The following is a 19,429-nucleotide window of genomic DNA, read 5'->3' as shown; positions in this document are numbered from 1 at the left end:
CAAGTCAGAAAAGAAGAAGAAAAGCTGTCACTGTTTGCAGATGACATGATACTATACACAGAGAATCCTAAAGATGCTACCAGAAAACTACTAGAGCTAATCAATGAATTTGGTAAAGTAGTAGGATACAAAATTAATGCACAGAAATCTGTTTCATTCCTATACACTAATGATGAAAAATCTGAAGGAGAAATTAAGGAAACATTCCCATTTACCATTGCAACAAAGAATAAGATACCTAGGAATAAACCTACCTAAGGAGGGAAAAGACCTGTACTCAGAAAACTGTAAGCCACTGATGAAAGAAATTAAAGACAATACAAACAGATGGAGAAATATACCCTGTTCTTGGATTGGAAGAATCAAAATTGTGAAAATGACTGTACTACCCAAAGCAATCTACACATTCAATGCAATCCCTATCAAACTACCACTGGCATTTTTCACAGAGCTAGAACAAAAAATTTCACAATCTGTATAGAAACAGAAAAGACCCCGAATAGCCAAAGCAATGTTAAGAAAGAAAAATGGAGCTGGAGGAATCAGGCTCCCAGACTTCGGACTATACTACAAAGCTACAGTAATCAAGACAGTATTCTACTGACACAAAAACAGACATATAGATCAATGGAACAGGATAGAAAGCCCAGAGATAAACCCACACACATATGGTCACCTTATCTTTGATAAAGGAGGCAAGAATATACAATGGAGAAAAGAAAGCCTCTTCAATAAGTGGTGCTGGGAAAACTGGACAGCTACATGTAAAAGAATGAAATTAGAATACTCCCTAACACCATACACAAAAATAAACTCAAAATGGATTAAAGACCTAAATGGAAGGCCAGACACTATAAAACTCTTACAGGAAAACATAGGAAGAACATCCTTTGACATAAATCACAGCAAGATCCTTTTTGACCCACCTCCTAGAGTAAAAACAAAAATAAACAAATGGAACCTAATGAAACTTCAAAGCTTTTGCACAGCAAAGGAAACCATAAACAAGACGAAAAGACAACCCTCAGAATGGGAGAAAGTATTTGCAAAAGAAGCAACTGACAAAGGATTAATCTCCAAAATATATAAGCAGCTCATGCAGCTCAATATCAAAAAAACAAACAACCCAATTCAAAAATGGGCAGAAGGAGGGTGAGAGGGAGGGAGATGCAAGAGGGAAGAGATATGGGAACATATGTATATGTGTAACTGATTCACTTTGTTATAAAGCAGAAACTAACACACCATTGTAAAGCAATTATACTTCAATAAAGATGTTTAAAAAAAAATAATAAGAGTGAAAATAAAAAAAAAACAAAAACAAAAAAAACCAAAAATGGGCAGAAGACCTAAATAGATATTTCTCCAAAGAAGATAATACAGATTGCCAACAAACACATGAAAGGATACTCAACATCACTAATCATTAGAGAAGTGCAAATCAAAACTACAGTGAGGTATCATCTCACACCGGTCAGAATGGCCATCATCAAAAAATCTACAAACCATAAATGGTGGAGAGGGTGTGGAGTAAAGGGAATCCTCTTGCACTGTTGGTGGGGATTAAATTGATACAGCCACTATGGAGAACACTGGAGGTTTCTTAAAAACTAGTAATAGAACTACCGTATGACTCAGCAATCCCACTACTGGGCATATACCCTGAGAAAACCATAATTCAAAAATAGTCATGTACCACAATGTTCACTGCAGCTCTATTTACAATACCAGGACATGGAAGCAACCTAGGTGTCCATCGACAGATGAATGGATAAAGAAGATGTGGCACATATATACAATGGAATATTACTCAGCCATAAAAAGAAATGAAATTGAGTTTTTTGTAGTGAGGTGGATGGACCTAGAGTCTGTCATACAGTGTGGAGTACGTCAGAAAGAAAAAAAGAAATACCGTATGGTAACACATATATATGGAACTTAAAGAAAAAGAAAAAGGTTCTGATGAACCTAGGGGCAGGACAGGAATAAAGATGCAGATGTAGAGAATGGACTTGAGGACACAGGGAGGGGGAAGGGTAAGCTGGGACAAAGTGAGAGAGTGGCATGGACATATATACACTACTAAATGTAAAATAGATAGCTAATGGGAAGCAGCTACGTAGCACAGGGAGATCAGCTCAGTGCTTTGTGACCACCTAGAGGGGTGGATTAGGGAGGGTGGGAGGGAGACACAAGAGGGAGGTGATATGGGGATATATGTATATGTATAGCTGATTTACTTTGTTATAAAGCAGAAACTAACACAACATTGTAAAGCAATTATACTCCAATAAAGATGTTAAAAAATTATCAAACTGCATGTAGTGATAAACTATTTTAAAACAAGTGATCTAAGATGGAAAAACAGCATAAGAAGCTTGAAAGAGGAAGAAAATTAAAGGGCTGATCTGGGATTTTAAAAGTTTTTATTTATTTATTTATTTATTTCTGATTCAAGTCTCTGTTCCCTCTAGGGTACAAAACTTAATAATAATGTTTATATTCTGAGAGAAACAAAGCTGATTGTATAGGCTGAGCAGTGTTATCTAACATTATTACACTCATAAGGCAAAATAAATCCCCTATTTTGCATCCCAACAAAGGGAGATGGATACTCTTGTCTGATGTTCAAATGTTTATGGGAGTCATTTCAACCAAACCTTTATTTTTCCTTATATTTCTACATTCCGATTTGACACAATATGTTATACAACCTTGCTTTTGATAAAGGACAATCAGATTTAATGTTGCAGAGGAAAACATAATATTGCATATTTAAGAAGAGAATGTGTTAAAAATGGAGAAATGCCATTTCCATCCATCTATCAAACGTTTATTAGCTCTCTCCTGCGTGTTTTAAGTCAGTTTGCTGGGGAATGGAATAGGCTTAGTTGAAGTGCCTACAAATGGGCCTCAGGATCCAAGTCAAGTTTGGGATGGTCAACTTAAATACTTTTGTCCCCCTAGAAAGATTACATCTGGTTGAATACTGAAATGGTGTGCTTGTGTTATTTCTGTTGTGATAGACAAGCAAACAAACTATTTCAATATAAATGCATTTCTAGTTCTTAAGAGTTAACAGGCCACATCTTGTTTACCTTTTAATTCCCAGCACTTACCATATGTCTTTTGCATTTACTGAGCCTGAATGTCCAATTAAAATTTCTAAGTGTATATAACTTTATGACATTTTCAAAAAACCTGCTTCAATATAGCTGTGCACTACTCTTTTATTATTTCTTCGTGTGCATGTTTTCCGTAAACACTTATTTTTCCATATAATAAATGGTTTTGACAAAAATGGGACAAATGTATAATCAAACACCACCTTTCTGATAGCTATTCAACACTGACTAAGAATTTATTAAGTGTCAGATACTGTGGTCAGGATATTATATTTATTATCTCACTAACTTCATGACTGGGGAAAAATGTATATTATCTTCATTTTACAACTACAAACACTGAGAGTCATGATATTTTAGGTGGGCTACACAAGTAATTTAAAGAGAGGATTAACTAAGAAATTAATATACAGGGCTTAGCAGAAAGGCTGAAAATCAGGCAGGCCACAATAAATACATCGAATATATTATTAAATCTTAATTCTGCATATGGTCCTACGGCCCATACTGCTACACAATGATGTGTTTTTCTGTCTCACACCATCTCTGTTTTATTGTCCATGTAGCATTCAACTTTGAATATCCTTTCTTATAGAGAAAAGTCATTATTGGCATGATTGACAGCCCCCAAAAGATATCTAAGGCAGTTAAAGGATACTCTTCACTGCTAGATTTCCCCTGACATCCTTAAGTCACTGTGAGCCTACAGAGATTCATGGGAGTTGGTTGGGATTCCTGTCACTTGAGGGCGAACAGTGAGGGTCAAGGTCATCATGGGTGTAAAAGAGTTTATCCTCATAACTCCTAATCTCCCATCATAAAAAGCACATACCAGAGAGAAATACCACATAGCTCCTGTAAGTTCCAGATTGCATTTCTGGAAAGATTTAATTATAGTTTGCTAATCTTTATGTGAATTTTTTGACCAGTTTGGTGTATTTGGTGATTAATTAGATAAATATAGTTAAAAGAAGACAAAAGAGAATCGATGTCTAATTTGAAAGCAATGTAGATTAATAGAAGAGGTTATGAGCCTTCCATAAGGGTGTGTCCTCAAGATTCTTTAATGTCCTTTACTTCCCACATCCAAATAATCACCATGTCCTGTTTATTTCAGATCCTAAGCTCGAACACCATCATCTCTCACGTGAGCAGTTACAAAGAGCCCCATTTGCCCATCTCCCGCCATTTGATATCCACACAGGTGCCAAAATGATCTCTAACTCAGTTTAGATCTCTGCTGATACAGTAGCCACTAGCCACATGTGGCTCTTTGAATGCAAATAAAATGAATTTAAATTAAATATAATAACAATTTCAGTCCCTCAATCACACTAGCTAGATTTCAAGGGCTAAATAGCCACGTAGAGCTAGTGGTTACCATCTTGGACAGCACAGAGCACATTTCTACATCACAGAAAGTTCTATGGAATCTGGCTGTGGTTTAGGTCATATCACTCTCCTGCTGTATTTTTTTCAAGTGGCTCCCCATCGCCTACAAGTGAAAAAATTAATTCCTCAGCACAGTTTCCAAGGTCCTTCCTGATGTACTCCTTGATGCCCTCCTTCCACTGAATCTTGAACTTCAACAATACTATCCTTTGTTAAAGTCTTCAAACATACTGAATATCTTCCTAACTCAGACTTTTCATATTTGCTGTTTCTTTTGATAGGCATATTTTAATAGTATTCTATACATCTCATCCCTTTTCTTCTTCATGAATACATCACCGTAAGCTTTAAAAAATCTCATTTCCTTTCATTGTCTTTCTCCAGATATAGACTCAGTTACATGAGAGCAAGCAAGGCCATGTCTGTCTTGGCAACTAACACAATGCCTTGTACATGAGAGATATTCAATAAAGAGTGAAGGAAAGAAGGATGGAAGAGACAAAATGAAAGAAAGGATGGGAAAGAAATGATAGGTTGCTCATCTGTCAGACCTTTGCTCTCACCACACCTAGTCTGGTCCTTTAATTGTCTAGTTTCCTAAACAAACCCAAACTCAAGATTTTCTCCATGCATTTCTTCCTGCTGAGGATGCTCTCCCTACATATTCTGCCTGGAAAAATGCTACTCATTTTTCCTGTCCCCAAACAGATGCTGCCTCCTCTTGGTGTCATCTCTGACCACACCTTCCCTTTTGCAGGCACATCTGGGGACCCTTACTCACTGCAATGTAAGCATTACTTCATTACAGAGCTTGCTGCTTTTCATTGTAAATAATGAGAAAGTCATAGCCAGTGTGTCTGAGAGAGGAGGCTTTGTTCAAGCATTAAGCATCATACTTGACCAAAAGAAGCAGTCACTAAGCCTTTATTGAAATTAAATAAAAATTAAAATCTTACATTTAATCTCTTAAATTAAAACTGCATTCAATTTTTTCATATTTTTGCATCATATCATATTTAGACTTCTCAATTATGAATGATTATTTTGATGACTCAGGGAGAAAATTAGAATTTCTCCAAAGATATTATGTAAATATTAAAGAATCATGAATCAAATTTTATCTGGGACTCACTGTAAAAAAAATCTATTTTTGGTTCTGTGGCTGCAGAAATTTACACATGAGATTCTTGCTTTATGATGCTATCTTTTCAAGGCATGAGTGGAAAAAACTATAAAACAAAACACATACTCAGAAAATGGGATGTTATTTGAACGAACAGATTTGGAATCTGAGATTTCTATATATGACCCTAAATAAATTAAAGTATCTGAGGATGACTGTGGTGGGTGAATCTGCTTCATCCTTTGGGTGAAAACAGCAGGTCATATTACAACATTACGTCTCTCCACATGGATACCAAATAGCAGAATCTTTCAAATATTTTGTTATAGTTGTTTAAAAATACCTAGATATTTGGCAGAGTATCTTCTACAAATAATGATAAATACTCCATGTAAAGCCACTTTTAAAAAGCAAAAGGAAATTTACAGTGCATTACCTAATTTGAGATTTACCTTAAACTTTAAAAGAAGACAGTCTTATTGTTCTCATTTTTCAGTTGAAGAAACTAAGGATGGATGTATAAATTGGCCTAGCAGAGAAGTTAGGAATAAAAGGGTCTTTCTCTTGAAAAATCATCAGGGGTTTCACAAATATTGTTAGAAATAATATAGTCCAGAATAACTTTTTTTAAAGAAACATTTATCTTTATCTGATTATTAAGATAATCAGTGTATCTTCTGTGTACACTCCAGACTTTAATCTGCACCCTTCCAATGTGGCACCAAAGTCATTGGGAGTGAAAAAGACTCCTTGATATTGGGAGCTTGGTTCTGAAAATCCTTAAAATATTCTTGATATTAGAACATCACAGTCTGATGTTCTTTATTGCAAACAAGAAACAGAAATTCAGCAGGGACAGAGGGTCTCTGTAGGTGCGTAGTATGGGGGTTAGATTGGAAAGAGGGAGTAGGAGATGCCTTAAATGAATGAATGAATGAATGAATGTATAAGTATATATAATATTTGTATGCTGACAATAAAATCTGTCTTATGTACACACACATATACACAAGAGATGGGATTTTGTGCCAAATGTTGGTATGAAATGTAAATAGTTGGGCTGTGATAATTGAGTAAACATATGACTCAGGTAAAAGTTGTAATTTAATATAAACAGTAGCAGCAATACAGAAAGGGTGCTATTTTCCAACACAGTAATATCCAGTTGTCCACTCTGACCTATTCTCAACCACTGCACCAGTGACATCTTATGTTAACTTCTGACCTCTGCAAACTACTCTTGATTGAATGAACTGGTGACAAAGTTGTGTTCATGGTCAGAGTGCAGTAGGTTAAATTAGATCTCCAAAGTGCTGAGCATCTAGGTAGGAATTTCCTTGCATCCATAGCCTTACCTCCACAAAGTAAAATGATGAAGTCTTTAGGATTTATTTCTAAGACATACTACCATAGGTTAGAGGAACACTAGCATTGAAGAAAACCAGGATATTTGTTGGAATAAAATGGGAAAGTTTAAATAGGGCATCTGTGAATATTGGTTATCAAGGGTGATGCAGTTTCTAAAACATACCCATTGTTTTAGAATAAGAATGTCTATTTCCAAAATGTCCATCATTAGAGTTGACGTTAACATGACCCAAGGGGCCTGTTTTCTCAAATACCACTCGCACTGTGTTAATAAGAAGTTTCTTCTTATTGTGGTAGGAAGATGACTCTCCAAAGTATATTCTACTCTTTTCCAATGAGGTCTTTTGTCTAATGCATCTTAAGTAAATCTGCAAAGGAATAGCAAATCCAACAGATGCATATTTTTTAAGAAATTAGAATGGAGACTTTAATACTGGAGATACAAATCCTATGACTTTTTTTTTAAATGTAGCATTAACTTTTTAAAATAGATTTTTTAAATTTATTTATTTATTTTTGGCTGTGTTGGGTCTTTGTTGCTGCGTGCGGGCTCTCTCTAGTTGCAGCGAGTGGGGGCTACTCTTCGTTGCAGTGTATGGGCTTCTCATCACGGTGGCTTATCTTATTGCGGAGCACGGGCTCTAGGCGTGCAGGCTTCAGTAGTTGTGGCACGTGGGCTTCAGTAGTTGTGGCTCACAGGCTAAGTAGATGTGGCGCATGGGCTTAGTTGCTCCGTGGCATGTGGGATCTTCCTGGACCAGGACCTGAACCCATGTCCCCTGCATTGGCAGGCGGATTCTTAACCACTGTGCCAGCAGGGAAGCCCCCTATGACTTTTAAGATATAAATTAGAAGACATTGAAATTTTCAGTAGATATAGTAGGAACCAAATTCATTCTTTATTCTTTTTCTTTTACTTTCTTATCCCGTCTACTCTTTTTTCTCATATTTCTTTACCACCGTGTTTCACACATAATAACAAGCCATGCTCAGTAAATGTTTGTGCATCTTTCCTATTGTGAGTTATTGAGTAACTGCAGTACAAAATTCCAACCAATGTGATGTTATGATATATAAATCAAACAATCTCTTCTTGCCTTTAAAGAGCAAAAGTCCAGCAAATGTTTACCTGTAGAATAATAGGAGGGACAACCTTAAGGAAGAGAAGATCTATGAAGACTCAGGCCAGGTCCAGAAGGCTCCTTGTGGATGATTGTTGAGAGAGGAAACCCAGTATAGACTCTCATCTCTTCAGCTCAGAGTCTATGCTCTATGAAGATATTCATGGTAGCAGATATTTTGAAAAGGGTGATAACTGGTATAGACAAACACTACAAAGAATTTTGGAACATTTTTCTAGTGTCACTTGGGAAACTACTGAAGGATGTGAATGGTTGTTTTTATTTATATCTTTCTATTTCTAGTTATTCATTTTCACAGTCATTCTGGGTTTGAAGACTTGACTATTAATTAACCAATTAATTTATTGTATCTGAATCATGTATCAACTCATTTACTGCAAAGAACCATGCTGTGAAATAGATACTTTCTCCTATTTATAGATGGGCCTATGAGATTATGACTAGTTACATTGTTTTAATGAGATCCCACAGGTGAAATTAGACTGAAGGTTTTCTGGTTTCTCTGTTTCTTGCACTCTATCTGTTGCTATTCAGATAGATGCTAGGAATCCCAGAAAGCAGAATGAATGGCTTAGTGTCTACTTCTGGGACATCTGTGCAAAATCATGACATCTGGAGAACTTGCTTGGTACACTGGATTCTAAAATTTAAGTTGGTACTTTAAGTTTGCTATTTTTAACCCACTCTGCTTTTCTTTGAAATTATTCTCTGTCAATTGGCTTTTAAGGAAAGAGCCTATATTGAGTCTTGTAATTGAGTATTGACTTTTATTGCTAGCGATGCGGCTGTATCACACAGTGGAATAGGAGGAGGAGTGGGGAGAAATTGAGATAGTGGAGTGGATGGTGGCAGCTTAGACGGCCAGAGGAAAGCAACTTGAATCTTTGCAGCTAGCGATGGAATGGCATAGCTATCGGTGGGGAGCAAGCATCTTCTGAGAACATTCCTAAAAATGGCATGTGGGGTGCAGTTTTTTAAAATATGGGTAATCTTTATGTAATTCATTTCAAACTTATATAAAAATGTAATTAATTTTAACTATGATAACAAATGCTCATATAGTATTCAATATGAATACCAAAGTGAATGTGTCCAATAATGCTTTGAACTTGGAATGGTCAGTTTATGGGATGGAGATTTTGGTCAGAAAAGTTGGTAGAAAAATGAACACTAGAATGGTGCTAGAGGTGCAGGTATGAGCCTCCCCACATGCTCCGTCTCCTCAGCTTTATTTTATCACTTAAAGTGATATCTTCCTTGTGTTTGCTTCCACTGATATGAGAACCCAGATGAATTGGTTTAGGGACAAAGAAGCATGGAGTAAAAGGAATGCTGGCTTACTCCTGAAGAGGGGCCTGGGAATTGTCAGTAGAAACCTATTGTTTCCAGATAAGTAATGACAGCATTAAAATTTTTCAATAGATATTTCCTGAGCACTTATTACATGCCAGGCACTGCAATAAGTGCTTTATAGGTATTACCTCGCTTAAATCTCACAAAACCTATTATAATTCCCATTTTACAGATTAGGTAACAAAGGTACAGAGAGGTTAATAACACGACTAAATCACACCTGTGTAAGAGTGATTTTTCTTTTATTCATTCTACAAGAAACCAAGGAGAGAAGGATGCAAGAAAGAAAAAGGCATCTAGCACTGTTCTTGGTACACGTTTGGTGTCTAATGCATGCTTATTGACTATGTTAAGTCTGGATTTTTGAACAGTTTAGCAAAAGCTCTTGGCAGCCTTTACTATAAAGTCTATTAGGCAATAAAATGTGTGAATTGTCTACAAAGGGAGCAAGAGGCTTCTTGAAATAGTTGAGGTAGACTTCAAACTGAATTTTAAACTTAGTCATTGTTTTCCCCAAGTTCCTCCCCATTGTGTAATCTCGTAATATTATGACATTCTTACCTCTGATCTTACTAAAGGGTTGTATTTATAGCCTATTTTATAAATTCTTATGACTCACCCCATAAAGTCTGTCATGAACTGGATCTTTAAAAAATGAGAAAAATATCCCTGCCTCTGTTAGAGTGATGGGAGTTAAATAACACCCAAATGTTTTCCCAGGTTTATGCTATTTATAAACTATTAAGAAAGGGGCCTTCTCCACCACCTTCCAAGTAGGGAAGTTTATAAAGTTTCATTTAATGGGACATGATGATTATGGTGATTTGATGATGATGATGAACATATCTTCAGCACCTACTAAGCACCAGAGACTGATTTATGCTTTATTTTTAATCTTCACAACCAGACCTGGGATCTGAGTACTTCATGTTTGACCAGTGAAGAAACTGAGGCTCAATGAATTTGTTAATTATCCCAGAAACAGCAATGTATAAATAATAGAGACATAATTTATTCCAAATTTGAGGTCTGGATGACACAGGTTTTTTAAAAAATTTTTTTGATGTGGACCATTTTTAAAGTCTTTATTGAGTTTGTTACAATATTGCTTTTGTTTTATTTTCTTGGCTGTGAGGCATGTGGGATCTTAGCTCCCTGACCAGGGATCGAACCCGCACCCCCTGCATTGGAAGGCGAAGTCTTAACCACTGGACCACCAGGGAAGTCCCTGCATAATATAGTTTTAAATAAGGGATTAAACAAACAGCATTTTTTTTTAAATGCCAACTTCCAAAACCCTTTCATTGTTCCCAGTGCTACTACTAGGCCAGAAGTTCTAGGCATTTACTGGACAGCAATCAAATAGCCATGGAGTGTGTTTCAGATTTGGGATTCATGAGTATCAGTGATTAGACTGATTTTCATTTACTGTGGCCTCTGGGAAACTGGTAGATGCATGAGTGTGTGAAATATCAGCAGTGAGATAATAAAATTACTAGAACCCAGCAATGCCTGCAAAGTTTATTTATGAATATGATGCAGATAGTGATAATTAATCCTCTGGACATTTCTTAGCTCTTTTAAGAGACAGAGTGTTCATGATATCTGGAGCAAAACCCGTGTCTTTTCAGTTATTTTACAGTTAAACTTGGAACTTCATTGGTCTAATCAACAATCATTGTTCCCCAAGAAAAGGGTTTTTAGTCTTTTTTTTCCCATAATACAACAGATTCAAATGTTTTGCAATGAACACTTCCTCATGCTCAGGATTATTTTGCAAGCACTGTTAATTCAGATATGCCTCTGGGTTCTTAAATCCTTTCTGAATTTCTCTGATCATCCTGGGGGTTAGGCATGGGGTTGGTTTGTAAATTCCTGGTGTATAGATGCATGTCAGTGTCTTAGTTTTCTTTATATCTAAGTCTTTACTGTACCAGGAACTATAATTTCATGGTATATGTTTTTACCAAGGAATTCAGCAATAAGCTATTGTCAATAAAATTAAGTGTTTTTTAATATTATTCCAAAATGTTTAGTGATGCTTGTGTTTGGTGGGGAAGATTCACAGAAATGCCTTTTTTCTTGGTATTTGCATCTGGTATAAGCGATATAAATATCCTTTCTAATGAAAAAGAAATAGCTAAAAGGAGGAAGGAGTTATCCATATCCCTATATGTCTCTCTATCTACCTATCATCTATCTACCCATCCATTTATCCATCCTTCTTTATAGGTAGATATAGATTCAAATAAGTAGATACACATAAATAAGTAGATATACGTAAGATACATATATATGTTTGCAATGAAATCCACTAAAATATTAACAGTACAAACCTACAGACAGAACACTATGGGAAATTTTTTTTTCTCATTTTGTTATAATAACATAGTCTTATTCTTAATGATAGAATAAGTGTCCATAAAAACCATGTAAAAAAATAAAATATGCTAAGCTCCAAATAGCCATGGACCATGTTTCATATTTAGCATTAACGGGTACCAATAAATCGATTTCATGTGCACTTCTTAGGAGGTCACCTCAACCATAATGGTTTTCTTCAGTCCTTCCTCCTAGATGGGATTGTACATGGCCTTGGTCTTAGTTTGGCCTTCTACAGATATGGAATACCATAGACTGGGTGGATTAAACAGCAAAAATGTATTTCTCACAGTTCTAGAGGCTGGGAAGTCCAAGATTAAGGCACCAGCAGATCCAGTGTATGGTGAGGGCACATTTTCTGGTTTACAAATGGTTCTCTTCTTGTATCCTCATTGGCAGAGAGCAGGGAAAGAGCCTATGTCCCCTTCTTCTTCTTCTTCTTCTTTTTTTTTTTTAATGAGGTCATTAATCCCATCAGGAGGGCCCTACTCTAATGACCTATTCTAACCCTAACTACCTCCTAAAGACCTTACTTCCAAACACCATCACATTAGGAGTTAGGATTTTAACATATAAATTTTGGGGGAGACACAAACATTTAGTCTACAGTATCCTTCTTTGAGCCTCTGTTCCATCCTGTTTTAGTTTATTTCACTGCTTATTTATAGACCGATATTTCTAATTATGCCTTGTGTTCCTTAAGACATATAGCTTTTTGTATTTGGCATTCCATTGCCAAAGCTCAGATACTGGTATATAAAAAGGATATTAATGTTGTGAAAAAAATAATTCCTGTATGATCTTGGTACTTAGTGTTCCCGAGAAGCACTTGGCCATAGACACAAAGCATCTTAATGTTGTCTTATCTGGAAGAGTTTTCTCAACAGAGGAACTACTAACCTGCCCATTTAAAGTTTTAAATTTCATGAAATTGTGGGTTGTAAATCTGCTAAAATATCTATTCCAATTTAAAAAATTTCACTAGAGAATCAGTAAACATCTGATTTCTACGGACAGAGACAAATAGGAGACTAAATATATGTTTTACTTAAAATGAAAACAAAACAAACCAACAGCAGCAATGACAGTAACACATACATACCGTGTAATCAAATGCAAGTTTTACACAAACACACATCTCCTGTGAACTGCCATAAATAACTTGCTGGCTAGTGCCATCCTGCTTTGGGCTTGGGTTCATTGTTTTATATGGTGTTTTGTGGCAACTGCTAATTATCATAAGCTGTCCAATAAATGTGATGGATTGTCCAATTAACTCTTCATCAGCGTCCATTTTTGAAGATGTTACCTATTGAAACTGATGGCAGTTTATGACCTCCATGTTGCATATGTAGCTAATTACTCCTTAGACAATAATTATTAAGTTTCTTATGCTGCATTCAGTCATTTCATTTTACAAATTATGATGCCATTGTGTTTCCCAATTCATTTGACTTCGCAGCTATGGCTCTCTAAGGATTACTAAAGGTCTGCTGTGGAATGTATGGATCATATAAACATTGAAGTAGATTACAAATGTATCTGTTTTGTAGGTTTTCCATCGACCGGCACACCGACCTGGAGAGACAGTTCAACGTTAATGCAGATGATGGGAAGATAACGCTTGCAACACCGCTTGACAGGGAATTAAGCGTGTGGCACAACATAACAATCATTGCTACCGAAATCAGTAAGTGCCTGGGTTTGTTAATTTCTTCCTTATGTGGCTGGGTTCAAGATTGTAATTATAGTTTATGCCTAGGGATCATATGACAAGTGGTCCCAGTTTCTATTAGATATTTTGGCATTGGAACTTATTTTATTGTTCCCGAGGAGCCTTTGAATGCATCGTCTCAACATGAAATAACTTACACTGTGGTAAATGACCAAAAAGTTGCAATATATGTGGGAAGGAAACATTTCTTCTATCCAAGTATTCTTATATCTATATCTGTTGTTCGGCCATCAAAAACAATGTTTTGCATATTAAAATATGGGGAAAGATTTAGTATAAAAGGGTAGGTTAAAAAAATAGAATTCAAGAACTATATACCATAATTTAAATAAGTGGACCCTAACGTATATATTATATTCGATATAGAAACTATTACTCACATATTTAAACTATGCATATATACATACATATATACATGCAGAAATACAGAAAGAAAATTTACACTGTCAATACATATCATTTTGGGGAGATGAGATGATAAATGATTTTTTGGTTTTGTTTTTTAGAATTAATATGTCTTACACAGTAATCATGGACTATTTAAAATTATATCTTCAACATAAAATTTTTCATAAATTACATGTGAAAATGTAAGCTTTTTTTCAGAGGAGGTTCCAGGGTTGTTAAAATAACACATGTTAGTCTTTCTGCTAATTTTTAATGAGCACAGCTTCTTTGATTACACTTAATGACACTATAATTGAGTCTCTAAACAATAGCTATATGCTGAAATTTAATGCTATTCTGTCTATGAGAACCCACACTCTGTCTCACCAGTTTTTTTATTATACAGAACATGCAAAGGGGATGTGATATTCATTTTCTTTCCAAGCAAAAGACATTCTGCATATTACCTGACTTTATTTTTCCATAAAGGAGCTGATGAGGACTTCACAGTTTACACAAGTGCAAGGGAGACATTACATTCTTGAGGGAATTAGGGTAGAAGGTATCTGAATAAGGAAATAAAAACTCACAATAAGAAAGATTCATGGGCATACATATGTAAAGGACATCAGCCCTAAGATCTGCTCTATGCTTTCTCTAAAATCTCCTCTGGTTTCACAGCTAATGTCTCTGAGATACGTTGATAAATTTGTCTGTAAGAGGAAGAGTAATCTAGACCTTCATGAAGGGCGTGGTTTTTCCTTGTTCTGAGATGTGGGGTAATGTCTTCCACGGAGTCTTACTAAAAACAAAAGAAAACAAAACACAACCACGGTGTGAAAAAGTGACGATTCAAGAGTGAAGAATGTTTCTTTTGGCAACTCAAAGCAGGCAAAGAACCTGCTTGATATGGAATGAAAAAAGAGCTTTGGAAACTTCGGTGTTTTTCCTTATTACAAGTACCATTTTCTTCTCCAGTATGTGACTCTGGCAATAGTTTTCCCTTGTAACGTTAAGGGATAAAGGAAACAAAGCATCCCATTTGGTGGCTTTGGTTTATTAGAAGTCTTAACCCCATCTAGATATGAAATTTTTACAATTTACAATGTTGAAGCTGCATATCACCTTAAGCCTCTGAGAAAAACTATATCTATTTAGATTGGTTTGAGGCTATATAAAAACGCTCTAAAGGACCATGGTTTTGTTTAAAGTATGTAGGCAATAATTACGTTTAAAATAATGTTCTCATATATTGAATATAAAAACCTACTTGAGTTCACCTTAATCTATGGCACTTTTTTTATGAGATGGATGCCTTCACTTAAATATTCATCAAGGAGGCCCTAATAATAAGAATCCAGGTACTCCATTGTAAAGAGTAAAAGGAAATGAATACACAGAATAGGTGGTTAGGAAATATTTCAGGGGCAATCCAGAAACAAAAGTCTCATTAGCAAGGAATCACAGACAAGTAAGGACGACAGATACAAAGCAGATGCTCTGGGATAATGAGCTGTTAATTCTAGGGTGACAAGGGCACCAAACCAAATAAGGGAAGACATTCATTTGTTCATTCACTCAGTAATTATTTATGGAGTCTTCGGTACTTGCCAAGCACTGTTTTAGTGACTGAGGATATATAGCAGTGAACAAAATAAGAAAAAACCCTGGTCCTCTTGAAGTTTTCCTTCTAATGGCACTTGGAAGCCCCTGCATATAAAAGTGTGAGTTGGAATCTGCTGATATATCTATAAAGAATGACACAGAGGTGAGCAAGAAGGTGATGAGTATTGGGAATTACAAGCAGTTCCATGTTGATGGTGTGAAAAAAAAGTATGACCACAAACCTCCTTCAATGAACATATGATTGATTAAAAAATTTTGAAATATAGATCAGATAAAGTTTTCTTCATGGCTTGAGAGAAATCACTCAAGTATGTCCCAAATTCAAGGTTACAGTTAGCTCCATAGAGACCAAATAGGAAATGGTTCTGTCCACATGACAACCCTCAGCTTTACTTTGAACCTTACAGAATTGAAAATACACAACCCAAACTTACATTATTCTGTTGACATCAGTGGGAGTTATCTCACCTTTTATTACATCCTTTTTTGATCTTTTTTTTTTTTTACTCAGAGATTGAAAACTAAACTTTTTTTTTGACTTTTTGCATGTAACTTTCTTAAAACCAACAAGATTGAGAGTACAAAAGAGAACTTTAATTTTAGTCTGTAAAGTATAAGCTGAGGTGGGCATAATTCTAGAAATTTAAATGTAAAATTAGGTTATCTTTTTTTTCTAAATCATGAAAGGAAGTTGAAATAAGATCACAGAGAACTTAAGAAATATTGGAATTACTATGAAAATGGCTTAGAAACTTGTTTTCACTTGGTTTTATTATTTAGCCCATCATGTAATGTTTATCTTCCAAAGCCGCAGACCATGTCTTGGAAAAAAATATTAAAGGGAGATTTATTGTATTTGGATGAGATGAATATTTAAAACCACCCAGGACAATATAACCCCACAGGGGGAGGTTCTAATAAAGATAAAGAAATATTCATTCCAGGGAGAACAATTTAAAATTACTCTCAGATCACCATCTCTTCAGACAAAAGATTTAAGCAAGTGAAATTAAGCTAAAAAATGGATTTTAGGAAAGTCCATCTGTTATCTCTTAATGAGAATGGAGATGTCATCCTTTATCCTCTTGTGTCAGATTCACTTAACCAAGGCTGAGATGCTTCACTGTGTATATTTCCCAAGAATTTCAGTGGTAATAGATCTAACGTGCCATCACAATCAACAGGCACATCTCATTACATGATCTGGCAGTTAGATGCCCAAGTGCTAACAAGAGATTAGGCTTGTATAGCGCATCTTTGCTAAGTAGCTTTGCTAGTAGCATCCCTTGAAACTATTTTGCATGGCTGCTGTGTACCATGGTGGTGAAGGCTTAAAGTAAATTTAGCTAGTAAAACACTGAAAAAGTATTATGTAATCCCTATGGTGCATTTAACTCACATCAGTCTTTGAAAACAGGTACTATTACTGTATGCATTTTCCAGTCAAGGAATCTCAGAGGTTAAGTAACTTGCCCAGAGCCTCCAAGAGAGCAAAGGGTAGAGGCAAGATTGGTACCCTTGTTGCTTAACTGCAGATTACATGTTCTTAGATGCCTTCTTTGGGGGGAACCCTCTCCTATATCTTCTTTCCTTCCATCCTCCTGCTTAAATCGAGCTTCTGACACTGCCACATCATTTCCTGAAACAAGCGAATGAAATAGTTCTTCTGTGCAAAGCGGAAGGCTGGTGCAGGGACAAGAGTGCAGTGGAGGAAAGAACAAGCCTGCGTTTGCTCAGGCCCTCCTATTCTAACGTTTATAACCCAGGGGAGGAACATTGCCTAATGGACAAAGCCAGCCTTTGGAACTGTTCAGATGGGAATTCTATTCCCATTTTCGAGATCAGGAAACTGAGGAACATTTTCGGGGACAGGATTTTTCAATGAAGTTCACAGAGAACTTGACATGCCCAGCTGATCCCAGTCACCTGGGTTATTGTTCAAACCAGAGTTCTGGTGTTTGCCTAGGACCTACGGGATCAGAAACTCAAGGCAGCCATTCAGGAATCCACTTTTCCCAAGTTCTCCCACCTCCCTTCCACCCTCCCCATCAGATTCACATTATAATTTAATTATATGATAATTAACGTAATTTTACATTATAAACATAATTATGATATTTTGAAGGAAGGCAGAAAAAGGTGACGTGTTCTTCTGTTTGTGTGTTTTGGTCTCTATTTTGTGTTATTCCTGTGGTGACAGGTGATATTTCACTGAGCTGAGGTTTGAGCTAAGGCTTGTCAGATGATGCACAAGATCCCTTTAGGTTGGGTAGTGTAGTAAGACCTACTTAAGAGAGCGACATGGGTAACAAGCTCAGCTGTCAGAGAGATAAAGGATATTGGGGGACAGTAAAGGAAAAATTTGCTTACAATAAGAGTCTCTGCAGGGGCATTTCAGAGGTATTGAATGCCAATTTTAGAGTGTCCTTCCCAGAGAAAGTGGTGATGTGGGATGGAAAGTGGAGAATCCCGCTGACACTGTGTACCCAAGAGCTGGCAATTGGCATTTACAGAAGGCATACTATTATTGGTTACCTGAAAGTATTGTAAAGCAGGAAGCATATAATTGCCCATTAAATTAATCTCTTTGAGTTAGTGATAATGCATTGCTCTAGCCCACTACAGTGGGCTGCACACAATATTGTCAACGAAGCTTTTCACTAATGATGGTTAAATCTCCCAGGGGACATACTAGTTTGATAGCACTTAAGGAATGTTTCTTCCTGACATAGGGCCCAGCTGCCAGAATAATTGCTTTGTCCAACCCAGGCTGCTTAGGAAAAATACATCTTTATAGGGAGCTCATTGTTGCGAGAAATTTTGGGTCCTGGAGTTGGATGGAGTTGGCCACATTTTGCCCATATAACCTTGGGCAAATTATTTCCTCTCTCTTGCTCTCAGTTTTCCCACCTGTGAAATGGGAATCATAATTGTTCTTTTAAATTTAGGTTGTAGTAAGAATTGAATTAAAAGTGATGGTACTATACATTTTAGCTTAAACTCTATCTGTAATCTTTAGAAATTGATGAATAAATCTCATATGTTCTTGTTAAGACAGCCCTAACCTGAGGCTTTGAATAACAGCTTAATTTTAAATTATTTATTTGGTTTATATTTTCTTTTACCCCTTCTCCCGACAACAACAAAATTGGTAGTCGCGACCTGTGTGTTACTGCTGGGTGCAGTTGTGTTTCTTCATTGCACAACCAATATGTTCACTGACCTTCCTCTTGTCCCTGATTCGGGCATGGTAGATTGACCTGTGCCTAAAGAAAAACCCTCGAAATGAAGCAGGCATATTCTTGGAGAGCCTGATTGAATTAAGGACTTGAGATTTTATATCAAGATCTCGTTCAAAATATGCAGTGTCGCTATCTATTGCCTGTGGCATAATCAGGACTAGAGTTTCTTTAAAATCAATATCATTCCCTTGTATAGAATTGAGTGGAAGCAGATGGAGAGAAGCTATTGTCCAGTTCAGTAACTCTCACAGAAGGGAAAGGATGATGAAAGTCTGAGGTGAACAGTAAATTTCAGGGGCAGGAGTGGTTAAGGGCTCCCAAATATCAGAGAAGCTATAGCACTATGGCTGACTGTCTGGGAATATAGGCACATGGCAAGTTCCTAGCAAGATCCCCCTACCTCAGACAAGCATGCAGGTGCTATAAGGTAGAGATCAGTATTCTTAACAATAGAGATTATAATGAAGTGAAGTGGAAATAAATTATGGGAAAGTGAAGGGGAAGCTACAGTTTCCTGGGAAAGAGATCAGCATCCAAACTAAGATTTCCCTGCA

At 36.3% G+C, this 19,429-nt stretch overlaps 1 protein-coding gene across 1 annotated transcript in view; it reads left to right on the top strand.

Moving 5' to 3' along the window:
• CDH8 (cadherin 8) overlaps window positions 1–19,429 on the top strand; it is a 366,357-nt gene that overhangs the window by 239,892 nt on the left and 107,036 nt on the right. The window contains exon 8 of the mRNA XM_036835108.1: window positions 13,439–13,575. Coding sequence (XP_036691003.1) covers window positions 13,439–13,575 — 137 coding nt within the window. The remainder of the gene's footprint in view (window positions 1–13,438; window positions 13,576–19,429) is intronic.

This window comes from Balaenoptera musculus, chromosome 19 (genome assembly GCF_009873245.2).
Source record: "Balaenoptera musculus isolate JJ_BM4_2016_0621 chromosome 19, mBalMus1.pri.v3, whole genome shotgun sequence".
Lineage (NCBI taxonomy): Eukaryota > Metazoa > Chordata > Mammalia > Artiodactyla > Balaenopteridae > Balaenoptera > Balaenoptera musculus.
Note: the sequence above shows the minus strand (reverse complement) of the source record. Positions and strands in the feature narration are given on the sequence as shown.